We start from the raw sequence: 13,824 nt of genomic DNA, 5'->3' as shown, positions 1-13,824 counted from the left end.
AGTGTTCCATAAAAAAAAAAAAAGGAAAAAGTAAAAAAAAAAAAAAAAAAAAAAAAAAAAAAGGTAGTGGCCAGTTTACAGCTAACTTGGCAGCAGTTCATAGATGAGATATAATCAAGGTGCTTAAAATTTACGTGACGGTCCTAAAAAGCTGACTAGTGAGATTTATCACAATAACGATTTTTTTGTTATGGTAGAACTAAGTCAGGCACTTACCAGACATCTATTAAAGTCACAAACCTGGTGAATGACTATAAAAACAGAGGCTATCCCTTAGCCTAAAGGCTGGGTTTTGTTATATATCAATAACTTGAGCAAATGAAAAAAGCTATACAGAAACCAAGCTATTGACCGTTAGCTTTATGTCAGATGCATCCATACAAAGAACACCACCCAGTGACAAACTGACCATAAAAAAAAAGCTTTATTAACCCTTTTGCACCAGCAGTTCTTCGGGTATCCATTGCCAGCAATGGACTTGAAGCCAAGTAATCCAATTTTCGGCCCCCAGAGGTTAGCGCTTTACATTCATTTACAAAGCTGAATGAGGTACATTTTCAGAAGTATAAAGATTCATTTGCAAGTCCCATAAAAAGATGGTGTGTTCCTTGGCCATTTTATTAGATTAAGAACTGGTATGGTCCTCGAAAACAGATTAACACAGGCAATGGGAGCTTGAGGAGTTTCAGCTTCCAGAGAGAGCACGGTGACCACTAGGAAAAACACCAGTAGTCCCTTCAGCATGATTCCTCCTCAACCCTTCTACCTCTCAGGAGTGGATTCTATGCTGTGGTCACAGCCATCAAGTATATCCCCTACCAATTAGCGTGGTTTCGAAACCCCACCTGAGAGGGTTATGATATTCCCTGGACATATGCTGTAAACTCAGGATGAGAGGAACAGAGAGACCTCAATGCTCAGATAGTTAAGCAAAAGATAGAAAAAATAAAGACCGGTTAAACCAGAAGATAAAATACTGCCTACAAACCAGGACCTGAAGTTAAATGTAACCTGTAAACTCCCCCCTGCCCCCTCCCATCAACCAGAAAAAAAGTATTGTTCTGGACACATACATAGTTCAAAAGGCACAGGAAGTAAAAGCATTTCTGAATGACCTCGTGTGAATTCAACATCAGTAAAACTGTAAAATAAATAAATATGTGCAAGATTAGAAAGATCACAAGGTTCTTCTGCATGACATATCTTATTTCATAAAAAATATACACATACGTGCATACACACACCTCATTGAGAATAAAAAACAATACATACACCCTTTTATCAAATTCCTATACATAAGTTTATAGGCATTCAGTACATTACCATAAGAAACATTTAAATTGCCACCTTAAAATGTAACCAAATGGTGGTTTTCCCCCCTATACAACCCTAAACTTACTTAACTGTCTGCAATCCAATCCAGGGAAGTACAGTACATACAAACTCTTCCCCCCACCCCCCGGCAGAAACTGCAGCTTTTCAACGGGACAAATCTAGTAACAATTCTTTTCCCCTCCCAACATATTCTAACAACTGCATATTCTGTAAACCAGACGGAAGCTCCACATGCATGTGATACTCTGTGATATCAATAACAAAAAAGTGTTAACAGTGTTCCATAAAAAAAAAAAAAAAGGGAAAAAATTAAAAAAAAAAAAGAAAAAAAAAAAGGTAGTGGCCAGTTTACAGCTAACTTGGCAGCAGTTCATAGATGAGATATAATCAAGGTGCTTAAAATTTACGTGACGGTCAACATCTCTCCCAAAAAAGGGAACACAAAGATAAAACTAACCTCTCTCAGACACTGTTGGAGTCTTAGCTAATCACTTACAGTGAGTACAGTTCTATTGCAGTTCTTTTTTCAAGTTTTGCTGGAAGAATTCAGCAGATAATTTGGGATGCAGGAGCAAGGAAAGGGAGAAACTCAACATGAGCTACAAACTGATTCACAGCTAAGTTAACATTTAGAATCTAGCTTGCTAAAACAAAACTTTAGAGCATTTCATTTTCATGGCGTAGGACATTAACTTTGTTACATGTGACAATTTATTCCAGTTTTCTGCCAAAACACAGGGGCCAAAACAATCTGTGTGTGCACATGTGAAATACTTGCAAATTTTAACTTTTAATTTCTCAATGCCACTGGTTCCAGCAGGAGACCAATGGAAGGGAAGTTTGAACTGTCATAGGCAGAGGTTTATAAATTTGTACTTGTTAGCTGTAGAATACTTGCTTTCCTGTGAAAACAGTAAATATTACCTCAGTTTGAAGTTTAATACAGTACTTCTCCCTGAAACAACACTGTACAGCAGCCTGCCTTGGTCTCTGTGACCGTTAGGCAGACAGGTTATACTACACAGGCACATCAAGTAGGATTTACATTTTTTTTTAAGGAAATCTTTCAGCTGTAACTGTCTTTAGCAAATTGCAAAGAGTGCAACCACAGTCCAGTACTCCTAGTTTTCATATTTTCCTTGGAAAAAGACCCACACAGTTATCTCACTTTGTTGAGACGTGATTGCCCAATTTGTTTTCAAGTAATAGTTCTTAATAATGGTCACTCCAGATCCTGTAAGTTTATTGTGCTTCCAGTGAACTGAGAGTTATCAGAACCTGCATCATCTTCAGTGGAATTGTGTGGCTCCTGTTAAAGCAAACAGATAGCATGAAGAGTTCAGTGGTGCTCTAGATGTTCTTAATGCTTATCACTAAGACTACTTTGACATTTATCCAAGATCAGAGAAACGCTTTTAACTGTTTAGAGGAAACCCAAAGTTCTCCTACTTTAGGGACCCACTCAGACAGTGCCACTCCATTTTTTCTTTGGAAAATTTCACACAAATATTACTAAGGGAGATAAAATTAAAATCACTGACTATTTGCTTTCCCTCTGTTAACTCTCTACCACAGCCAATGATCCTAGTACTCCTGTACTTCTACATTTATCATAGTAAGGTGCTTCTCCCAAATACAAAAATTTATTTTCTATCCAAGACACACACACACTTGGTAAGAATACTGCATGGCAGAGTTTAACAAAACCATAGCTCCACATGGTCAAATGGAAAATCTGGTGTATGTATATCCGTTAATCACTCATTGCTGCTTGGTTCTCAGCTGTTCATATTCACTGACAAGCAGCTTACCAGAATAGCAGATAACAAAATATTCATGCTAGCAGCAAGACACTGAGCCATATGAAGCTTTCTGCATTTGAACAACTGAATTTCCACTGACACTCAGTAGTTAACAAGCAGTGAAACCACAGATTGCAGAACTGAGCAGACTTTAACAGCCATTCTCATATAGACACCTCTTTTGACGTGTAGGACCATGATCTTATTGCCCACTTCCCACCCTTCATGTAGCCTGTTACAGTTAAGAGTATCAATTCTGATCCTCTTTCTTGACCTACTTAGTATCTGCAGAATGGGATCAGGAAAACAAGAATAAGGCACTAATAAATTCGTAACGTGTAGTTATTCATTGCTCAGTAGCAGAGGAAGAAAAACAAGTGGCTATGATGCATCACAGGTTGGTAACATACACAAGATAAAACTCGCAGTGCAGTTCTGTATTCCTAACGGAAAACGAGGTATTTCCATTAGGCAGAACATCAGGGTTCACAGTAAGCTATATTCACTTTCAAGCAAGCCAATAAAACCCAGCAGCTTAGACATGCTCTACCTGAAGTATGTGAACAGGTAAATCCACTGTAAGCTGAGAATGTGATGAGGAGGACTGAGAGCTCAGTTGAAAGGGTAAATCTCCCTCTCCTGAGGGATCATCCTGTGAAGGCAGAAACATGATGCAATTACAAGACTCTGAAGCATCTCAGCACAATACAGCAATTTTCAATCAACCTTAAGAGTCTTAAAAGATCTGATAAAGCAACTACTCTGTTCTAGTATAAAGCCAAGACCCACCAAGATATGAAGAAAGCTAACTACCACTTAAATCCAAACCTATAAAGACAGAGAGGAAGAACTCTGCCCATAGCTTCCTCCATACCAAATCTTAAGTGGAACTTACCTTCCCTCTGGATAATACGCAGACATCCACCATACCAAAAACGTACTGCCCAACATGCTCCACTAACCAGCCCACATGGATTATTAAGTATTAAAAAAAAAAAAAAATTCAAACCTTATTTCAGTAGTTGAGAGGAACGCTAGTTTAAGCTAAAACTTCATTTTGCAGAAAACTTTTCGTGTCAGTTTTATTTACCTTGTATATGTGACAAAGAGAGAGCAATGCAAGAATTTTGGTGGAAGGTAGGGACAGGAGTGGAGGTGGGTTGTCAAAGGGCAAGACTTTCTTTTTTCAAAGAGGAAAAAGTTCAGCTTAAGTTGAACAGGATGCTCCCTACAGTTACAGTGCCCGTATGGTCCAGACTGGACTGAATGTTAGCACTACACCAAATAAAAATATCTTATTCACTTGTGCAATGCATTGGGATTCTGGCCCCAGCTGTTGTATGACTGAACCAGCTGTTCTCAGGCACTTCTACACCTCCCTAAAGCCACATTTCATGTAAACTTCCAGGAGAATATTTCTCTAGGGGCAGTCATACCTGAGTTCACAGTCAGTCAGATTTGTCTGTAAATGTGCTAGCTCAAGTAACAGAGACGAGCATGTTTGTCCTCCTCAGCTCTTACCTGTAGAAGCTGAATTTGCACATACTGTGCTCCAGTGGCAGGGTCCCTTATTGTCAGCCCCCCATTTGGCAGAACAATGTTGCCACCCAGTCGACTGCCAGTATTGGATGATGAAAAGTTCGTAGGGCTTACTTTACCACCCTTGCTTTTCCTCTGACCAGAGCCAGAAGCCCCTGAAAAAGATGGTTTAATACTTAGATAGCCAGAAGCAATTTGCCAAAGTTTCTTGCTAGCATTTTTCAATTTTATGCAGTTAATTTACACTGCACCACTAATTAGCACTACATAGCAAACGCCTGGAACAGTGCAATATAATTAAGCACCATCTCATAGCTAAAAAGGCCAGACAGCAATCAGCTGATGAACTCCACCTGCTGACTGAACAGTTATCTTTCTACATGGATGCCATTAAAACCACATCACAAATTGCTAAGCTTAGGGCTCTCCCCTCTGGTAGAACAGAAATACCAGCACATTTGTTATAGTGAGGAATTAGGAACTAGAACTTTGTTTTCTATTTTTAATTTTGCAACTCATTTCCTGAGAAGTCATGTACACAATTTTTCCAAACTGAAAAAAAAAAAGCATAGTGAAGCAATGAAGTTTGCATACTTCCATGTCTGCATGACCTAAATTTCACCCTGCTCTTTACAAGACTAAAATCTAACAGAGATGTTTGAGTATTTCTGGGTAACTGAAAAAATAAGTTCCTTAACACTGCATAAACATTGTTACCAAGCGAAAAACAGAAGCAAGAGAAATCCAGCTGATCTTTTCATTGTCTGTACAGAATAAATGAAAACCCACAACGTAAGACCAAAAGCAACCTTAACTTTTTTCTACACGTTTTAATAAGAAAAAATAAAAAGCAAATGAAGAGACGGATGGATCATCTTTTTAAACATCACAGAACATAGGGTGCAAAGTTCTTTGTAAACTTACTGTGAATTTGATATTCCACAGAATGTCATTTTCTTAGTAACAGATGGTAAACCATATGCATAATTATTTTAACTACCAATAAATGGACGGGTTATTTAAGAATGTACTCTGATATCTGCTCCCATTTCACTGCCAAAACCCCTAAATACTTGTGTTTAACAAATTTAACAAAATGAGCATCTTCTCACCTGTGCTGCTCCCATTCCCTTTCTGTTTTCTTTTCTTGGCTAGCTGAATGGCTCTGTAGTCTGTTCTTGCAGACCCACTGCTCTCCTGAGGGGATAAAAAAAAAAAAAAAGAGGGGGGGGGGCAAAGGGTGCAAAGCGTTTTGAATGCAAGAACTAAGCAAGACAATGAGAACAGACTAATGAATTCCCAGTCATGGTTATCTTTTATATTGCAAACACTGAATTCCAGTTTCCCATGCTGTTCACATTAGGGTTTCAGTAACTTACCTGCATGTAGTTAATAACTGGAGTTCAACACAAAAGGAAGTTAGCTCCATATTTATAAGCTTTCAGATTTTAATATGCTAAACATCACAATAGAAAGAATACCTCATGCTGTAAATAAACAGGCTTCCAATAACATAAGAAAGCAGAAAGGAATGACTATTTGAAACAGCTATGGGAATGAGGACTAAGATGAAAATGTTTCAGTTACTCTCCTAACTTAAATCTTTTCCTGCATCTAATGTACATGTAATGTACATGAGATCATCTTGTTCCTGGGTTTTCTTGTACATCCCATTTCATTCTCAGATGGATGGTTATTTTTTAAATCCCTTATTTTGAAAGGTTTTCCCTCCACTCTCACCACCAGAATTCCAATTGTTCTTAACAGAACTTATCACCATGTTGATCACACTTCTGACAACACACAATTCAACATAACATCTTACATTCTTCATCCAAAAAAAAAAAGTCGAAACACATCACCTGCAAACTCCAAGAAAAGAGTCTGCCTATAAGGTGTAAGTAGCAATGGATAAATTCAGGGTGTCTCACTCATCTAAAGGTAAACAAGTATAGCTACTGCATACCAAAAACGAGCTGCCAGTGACTGCGCTAAGATCCATTTCTTTCTGAGCACTGTAGCTTCCTGGAGGGTTGGAGAAAACAAATTGAGTCACTACTTTGCTGCCCTCTTGCTGACCAACAACGTCCGAGCTGGGAAGCAAATTCCGTTCAATTTTAGTTGGCGTTAGTAACTCAGGCACGTTGGTACCACCAAGGCTACTAGAAGGAGTCAAAGTGGCTGTGTCAATTGTTAAATTATTGCTGGATGTCAAACTGTGCACATCTTGACTGGAATTCCTCACTGACAGAGACGCTAGCGAACCCAAGGCTTCTGCATTGACAGTCTGTACATCATCCAAATTTAAAGTGCTTTGCTGTAGAACTGTTGTGCTGGTTCCCAGCAAGAGAGAACTGTCCAGGCTCTGCGGCATGTCACTGCTGGCCACCAGTATCAAGGGATCAACCGCCTGACTTAAAGAACTGTTACTGACAGGCAGGTTTCCTCCGAGAGTTGAGCCCACCGAAGCAACATCTATCGTGACTATTCCAGAGTTCACTAACGCCATATCTGTTGCAATTCCAGAATTGTTACTTGACACGTTGGAGAACAGGGACACCAGGTCTATGTTGCTGAGATCACTTTGTCCCGGACTAGTAAGTTCGCTGCTGGGTGTGAGGGAGCTGGTTGCTTCAAGCTGAGTTAGGAGATCTGCAGCAGAATACAGTTTAAACATCTTTAATTGCTAGGACAAACAAAGAAGATAATGCTATGACTTATCAGGAGAACGAGCTATTAGGATACAAGAACATGGATAAGAAAGTGCACAAACAGACAATACTGTCATCTGCTCTTGGGGAACACAGTGAAGATAAAACAGCAACAGTATAGTAAAGGCAACTAATCTTTCTGGGCAGGGTTCAGGCCCCTTTTCATCAGACAACGGGGATGAAAGAATATGAAAGATCAAAGAAGGAAGCTTTTAGAAACTTTTAGGTGTTCAACTGCACCTTGCCACAGTTTGAAAAAAATTCGTTACCTGGACTGAAGTTGTGCTGTTTGACCATGTGTGTCTTCATACTGTGTTTGGAAGTGAACAATTTATTACAGCTTGATACAGGGCAACGCGTCTTTAATGAGTCCACATCCTGAAGATGTTTTTTGGAGTGAATATACAGACTACTACGTGCTGAGAATTTTGCGCAACAGCCTGCAAAAAGATACAGAAAGCTTTATAGATTCATCTAGCTTCATTTTGATGTTTCTTTTTACTGTCTTAACAAATCAAAACGGCTCTGCAGAACTCTATGTGTTGCTTTGCAGTGTCTGGACATATGTTCAGAAGAATCAGAAGACAGCCAAACATACATTTTCTTGTTTTACACTGAGGATATCTCAGTGGGTAGAATAGTTCAGCAATCTCTTTTCCGACAAGAAACACTAAATCATTCAGTGTAAAGTACATCCCTTCCTTACTGCATCATCTTAAGTGAAAACTCTTCATGCTGGCTGCTGGAAAAAAAAACATTAAAAGGAGAAACAATCACCAAGGGGAGCTGTTTTACTTTATGAGGAAGAATATTCAAGATCAGACACAAAACATTCACATTCCTGGAATCTTACTGAAGCAATGGATGTAGTGCTAAGAAACTCAGAGAGTCAGTTAGGTTCCCATGTGACCACAAACCACAACAGAAAACACTCACACTGCCTTTCCAGCAGCAGAGCCTATCACAGAGCAACCACTGAACACCCAAGATCACATCACAGCAGCAAAACGGAGCCTTGGAAGTGTTGGATGGTACTTTTCACTGCTTTTGATGAACCAAGCTTCTGATGCTGAGCTGCAGAAACTGAGCATCAAAAGTTGGATTTTCCAGGGTAAAGCAGGTTTTTTTTTAGCATGAAGAAAAAAAAAATAAACCTAGAGCAAGCCCTGTTTTCTTGGCAATCCATAAATTTGAAAACGATCACTCAGTTAAATTCAGTTACTTGTCTTCTGTTTTACCTCTTCAAACCGTATTAGAAGACTCACTCTGAATTTCTCTGATCCTGTACCTAGCTTGTGTCTGGAGAAAAGCACACAACCTTTAGGCTATATGTACAGCAATTATCAGTTAATGCAAAAGTTGAACTATACCTTCTACTGGACACTCAAATGGTTTTGTACCAAGGTGGGTTATGCTGTGGCCTTTCAAGTGTTCTGCTCTTGTGAAAGACTTCCCACAGCCTTCTACTGGACACGTAAATCTCCTGTCATCTTCATGTTTCCTACAAAGGAAGGAAACCACCAATGGCAAGATTAAACCCGCTGCTTAACTTCTGCAATAATAATGAAAAAATAATAAACAGCAAGTGACTGAGAAGAGCACAATCGGAAAAGGCTACCTTTTATGTCTCAGCAGCTTGGACATACTGGTGAAAGACCAGCCACAGCCTTCAAAGTCGCAAATAAAAGGCCTTTCACCTTAAGCAAAGAAAGGTTACATTAATAATATAATACCAAATTACACACTGCTATCAAGAAATCTCAAAAGCTGCTTAAATTCAATCAGATTAAGACAAGAAGACTTGACCACCCCCTCAGGCAAATGATTTCTGAGTAGCAATGCCACCTTCCCTCTCCTAAAGTCTGAACGTTGTTTAACACAAGGACTTTGTCTTTTCTCACGTGTACGTGGGAGCAAGGATTGTTATCAATCCATCTTGTGCTTGTCAAAACACATGGTCTTTCCTGGTTTTGTGCTCTTTTTTCGTTCAGCAATCACGGTCCATCCTGCCTTGTTTGTTTTCTAACACCAGACCTTCCCCAGTGTTCTCCTAATTTTCTCCCAAATACTCTTTCCAAATAACCCACAGCTATCTTGAAGTTGCTTCAATAACCAGTGATGACATTGTTCAAAACAGAAACATGACTGAGGATTTTTTCCTGTTTCCATGACCTGTGAATATATGTTGATTACAGTATAATGAAGTACTTGTATTTTCCACCACTTCTATTAACCTTCACTTAACAAAGTGACACTTCTTTAAACATATTGTAAAGCCATGAAACCAGGAAAACAAAGGACAGTAGCAAGTACACAAAATTGTCTTAAAAATACTAAAATATTGGATTTCAGCCTAGCAGTAGTTCTTCCAAGTCAGGAGTGCTTGCTTGTGTTGAAATATATCTTTGTGCTGTTCCAAGTCTTAGTACAGATGTTTTACATGCTCTGAGTATCTTTTTTAGCATCTTATTTTGAACAAGATTAGAATTTACACAGTGATCTGAATGTCTATGAACTTGGGAATAGAGCTGTGATAATTTTTACGAACAACCTCGCATGCCAAAAGCTGTATCTCTTGCATGTCAATTGTTATCTCAGATTTGGGCAGTATGTCCCGTGGACTCCTAGAATCCCAAGAATCAAACATTTTCACTGCCTTTAAGTAACTCATGTCTTTCTTCCTCTCTTCAAGACTGTCAGTCTTTCCAGCAAACTGAAATTCACCGTTGACACTTTCTCTTCTACATACTTCCCCAAGGCGCAAGTTACCCCTATGAATACCTGTGTGACTCCTCATGTGGATCTTCAGTCGGCAGGCCTTGTCATACTGCTTATTACAGCCAGGGAAGGAACAGGAAAACTGTTCTTGCTCTCTAAAGTGGGCTCGGTTGTGGGAGAATAACGCACTCACTGTGATGAATGTCCTCTCACAGCCTGAGGAAAGAAGGGAGACAGCAAATCAGCTTGGTACAGGAGTAGTTCAGGAAAGGTGTGCTGCTTTCTTGTGTTTTAGTTAGCGACCTTCATTGTCTTCCTGGATAGTACATCCAGATACAAAGAAAAAAACTATGATTGTGCTGTTTTTTATGTTATTTGCATCAATTATAGCCACTTAGACAAGGTGAGTGATCAGAACATGTAGAGCCCGGCCTAGGGCACACAGCCAAAGACCTGTGCTTCAACCTCAGGCTACCAAAGCCGTAAGGAAGGTGCCAAGCTCCCAGATAACCGGTGCGGGAACAGGAGCCTGCTGGAGACCCAGAAGGCGATCCCAAAACCGAGCGGGGGCTGCAGAACAACCGGCGGGCGGGGCCAGGAGCCCCCATCCCCATCGGGTGCCAACCCCAGCGGGTGAATAAAGGCACGAAAAGCCAGGGGACGATCGCGGCGCTGCCTTACCGGGGAAATCGCAGCGGTAGGGCCGCTCGGGCTCCAGGTGGCTGCGGCGGCGGTGGGCGGCGAGGCGGGCGGCGCTGGGGAAGCGCTGCCCGCACGCCTCGCACTTGTGCGCCGCCTCCTGCTCGTGGGCGCGGCTGTGGGCCCGCAGGTTGTAGACGGTGGTGAAACGCTTGGAGCAGCCGGGAGCGGAGCAGACGAAGGGCCGCAGCTTGTCGTGCGAGTGCAGGTGGCGCCGCAGCTTGTAGGCGGTGGCGAACGACCAAGCGCAGCCCGGCACCTGGCAGCTGAAAGGCCGAGCAGCCGTCACCACCGCCGCCCCCCGGCCGTTCTCCTCCTCCTCTCCTCCTCCTCCTCCTCCTCCACCACCGTGAGCAGTCAGGCGGTGCAGCCGCAGCTGCTGCTTGCGGGGAAAGGCTTGGCCGCAGCGGGGCTCCGGGCATGGGAAAGCCGGCGGGGAGCGCGGCCGGGGCCCGCCCGGGGGCTCGGAGGAGGATGAGGAGGAGGCTGAGGTTGACGAGGCGGCCGCAGGAGGAGGAGGTGGAGGAGGAGGAGGAGGCAGCGCGGAGCCCGCGGCCTGCTGCTCGGCGCCAGGCCCCAGCGTCAGGACGCCGTTCTCGATGCGCACCACCAGGCTCTGGTTGTTGATGGTGATGGTGCCCGAGAAGGAGCCTTCCTCCTCCTCATCATCATCATCCTCTGCTACCTCACGGGCCGCCGGGGACGGAGGCTGCGGAGGAGCAGGAGGTGGTGGTGGTGGAGGAGGAGGCGGCGGCGAAGAAGCGGGGGCCTCGCCCTCCTCCTCCTGCTGCTGCTGCTGCTCTCGCCCCGCTTCCCCACAGCCCGGGCCGGCCTCGGCGGCGCCGCGCACCACGTTGAAGACGAGCAGCAGCCCGTCGCTGTCGGGTGGCGGCGGCGGTTGCGGCCCCGCCGGCGGCGCGCAGGGGCCGGGCAGCGGGCTGGAGCCAGGCTCCGGCTTCTCCTCCAGCAGCAGCACCGGGAAGCTGACGTAGAGGCCGGGCGAGGAAGAGGAGGAGGCGGCTGAGGAGGAGGAGGCGGCGGCGAGCGGCGGTTGCCAGGCGGGCGGCGGGGCGGCGGGCGGCGCGGCGGGGCCGCCATGTTGGGCGCCGGGCCGGGCCCGGGCCGCCTCCGCGGCGGGCAGCCCCTGCGTTTCCATCTTGGGGGTCCCTGTAGCAGCGGCTGAAACCGGAGCCGCGGGGCGGGGCCGGCGCGGCCCGCGGGGAAACGCGGAGCGCGGAGCCGCGCGGAACGGAGCGGAGCGGGAGGCGGGGAAAAGGTGGAGAGCGGAGTTGCGGAGCGGAGCTGCTGCAGGAGTGGGGTTGGGGCTGTGCTGCCCTACAGAGGCACCGCTGGAGGTGTTTTATTGTTATTATTAATGTTAATTCAAGGGAGAAGGTGTGGCAGTGCAGAACCATGCAGCCATGGTGGGAGAGTTGGAATATGTGAATGGTGTAGCAAAATGTGAATGTTTTGGCAAAATAGCCTATGCACTGCTATTAGGATCATGAAAACAGCATTATGAACCAGCCCTGAGAGACACAAATTATTTCCCCCACGTTGAAATCCTGGCTGTGCTGCTCCCTCACCCCAGCCCCTCAGAGAGGGAACCCAGCAAGAAATCCTACAGTAATTACCTAGAATTATTAAGGCTGGAAAAGGCCTTCACGACCACCTGGCCCAACCCTCCCCCTGCTGCCAGTGTCACCAACAGAGGGACAGGCAGAAGCGAGTGGCTGAAGGTGGTGGAAGTCCTAAAAAACAAAACAAAACAAACAAACAAACAAAACTACAAAGGTAGTTAATGCATAAAGAGTGGTGTGCATTTTTTTTCCTCCCCAGTTATTTGGGAGAGCTTCTCTCGCTCCAGTCTTAAGCAAAATGGAGAACTCTGTAGTTTGTGGTAGAAATAGCGTAAGTCCCAGCAGATGGTGCTGTGATTCTTCCACTGGGCAAGTTTCTGCTTTCCTTGGAGCAATTTTGCATCAGATCTCCAACAGCAAGGATGGGGAACTGCTGTCCAGCCACACTTAGCTCTGGGGAAGCTGGTACTTGTTGCAATACCGCTGTAGGTGCCTCCACTCTGCACCTCCACAGCTGCCTGTGCAGAGGCTGAAGGCTCTGGGTGCCTGAGCTCAGCCTCCCCAAAATCCCTGTTAGCCCCGTGCTGACTGGGTCAGGGTCAATCCTCTTGTTGGCTGCCCCTGGCCATCCTGATCTCACCTCTGAGCAGCTCTCCTTCACGTTCTTAGGAAAAGAAAAATCTGCCCCGGACCTACTGCTCAAGCCATAGGTTCATCCCCAGTTGAGAGATGTCAAAGCTGAAGGATAAAACAAAAAAAAAAAGCCACAAATCTAATTTGCCATTGCCAGGAGAGACTAACTAGAATCTTGCTCAGGAGAGCAAGCAACAGACATCAGAAACTTTATGCAGTCAAAAAGCCACTGTACTTAGACACACACATCTTGCATGTTGTTCTTCCTCCCAAGGCTCTGATGTTCTCTTGCCTCTATCTGCAGCCACACAAAAGGTTTACAGACAAGTGTCTGTGTTACGAGGAAAGCATCGAGGTACTGCAGCTCATAGGAAGGACACCAGCCTGTGGCAAGCTTGGAACCTCACTACAAAAATTCACTGCTTCTATATCCACTGTCAGGATCTGATACAATGACAGCAGATGCGTGGTTTGAGAGACTGCTCTGTCTGCATTGAGCTTTTCCAGCGGTGAGGTCATCTACCTAGAAATGACATCTGCATCCTCACTGAACGAGACAGAACAATTGCTCATTCATAGTCCCAGTTTCTCTGCAAACAAGCGGAGAGCAGAAAAAAATAAGGAGGCTCAGCCGAGCTCAGAAAGGGAATCTTTGAGCACACAGAAGCCATAGGCCAGGCCAGGGCAAAATCACCTTCTGTTTCCTCCCAGCAGGCAGGAACAGGTTGCTGTTCCCCTCTGCTTTCCCAAAGGTACTGTAAACCTCAGTTCACATGTGTTGAGTAATTTGAAATATACCATTAAAGG

The 13,824-nt window shown here is 44.1% G+C and overlaps 1 protein-coding gene across 1 annotated transcript; it reads right to left on the bottom strand.

The window, feature by feature from the left end:
• Positions 1–405: 405 nt before the first annotated feature.
• On the bottom strand, positions 406–12,012 carry ZXDC (ZXD family zinc finger C). Its single transcript, XM_005025111.6, has 10 exons — positions 10,787–12,012; positions 10,169–10,321; positions 9,006–9,084; positions 8,758–8,888; positions 7,657–7,827; positions 6,643–7,328; positions 5,789–5,873; positions 4,659–4,831; positions 3,688–3,789; positions 406–2,644 (listed from the first exon to the last, which is right to left on the bottom strand). Exons 1-10 carry the CDS (start codon positions 11,958–11,960, stop codon positions 2,558–2,560), a joined length of 2,841 nt encoding a protein of 946 aa, XP_005025168.4. The 5' UTR covers positions 11,961–12,012; the 3' UTR covers positions 406–2,557.
• Positions 12,013–13,824: the final 1,812 nt, after the last annotated feature.

Source organism: Anas platyrhynchos, chromosome 13 (assembly GCF_047663525.1).
Source record: "Anas platyrhynchos isolate ZD024472 breed Pekin duck chromosome 13, IASCAAS_PekinDuck_T2T, whole genome shotgun sequence".
NCBI lineage: Eukaryota > Metazoa > Chordata > Aves > Anseriformes > Anatidae > Anas > Anas platyrhynchos.
Note: the sequence above shows the minus strand (reverse complement) of the source record. Positions and strands in the feature narration are given on the sequence as shown.

What these genes read in the sequence shown, in the direction of transcription:
- ZXDC (XM_005025111.6), bottom strand. Translation starts at nt 11,960, where the DNA reads ATGGAAACGCAGGGGCTGCCCGCCGCGGAGGCGGCCCGGGCCCGGCCC. An exon ending in TGCAAATTCAGCTTCTACAG is followed by an intron (nt 3,790 to 4,658) that starts GTAAGAGCTGAG and finishes CTGCCTTCACAG; the next exon opens with GATGATCCCTCAGGAGAGGG. An exon ending in TACCTGTTCACATACTTCAG is followed by an intron (nt 2,645 to 3,687) that starts GTAGAGCATGTC and finishes TTGCTTTAACAG; the next exon opens with GAGCCACACAATTCCACTGA.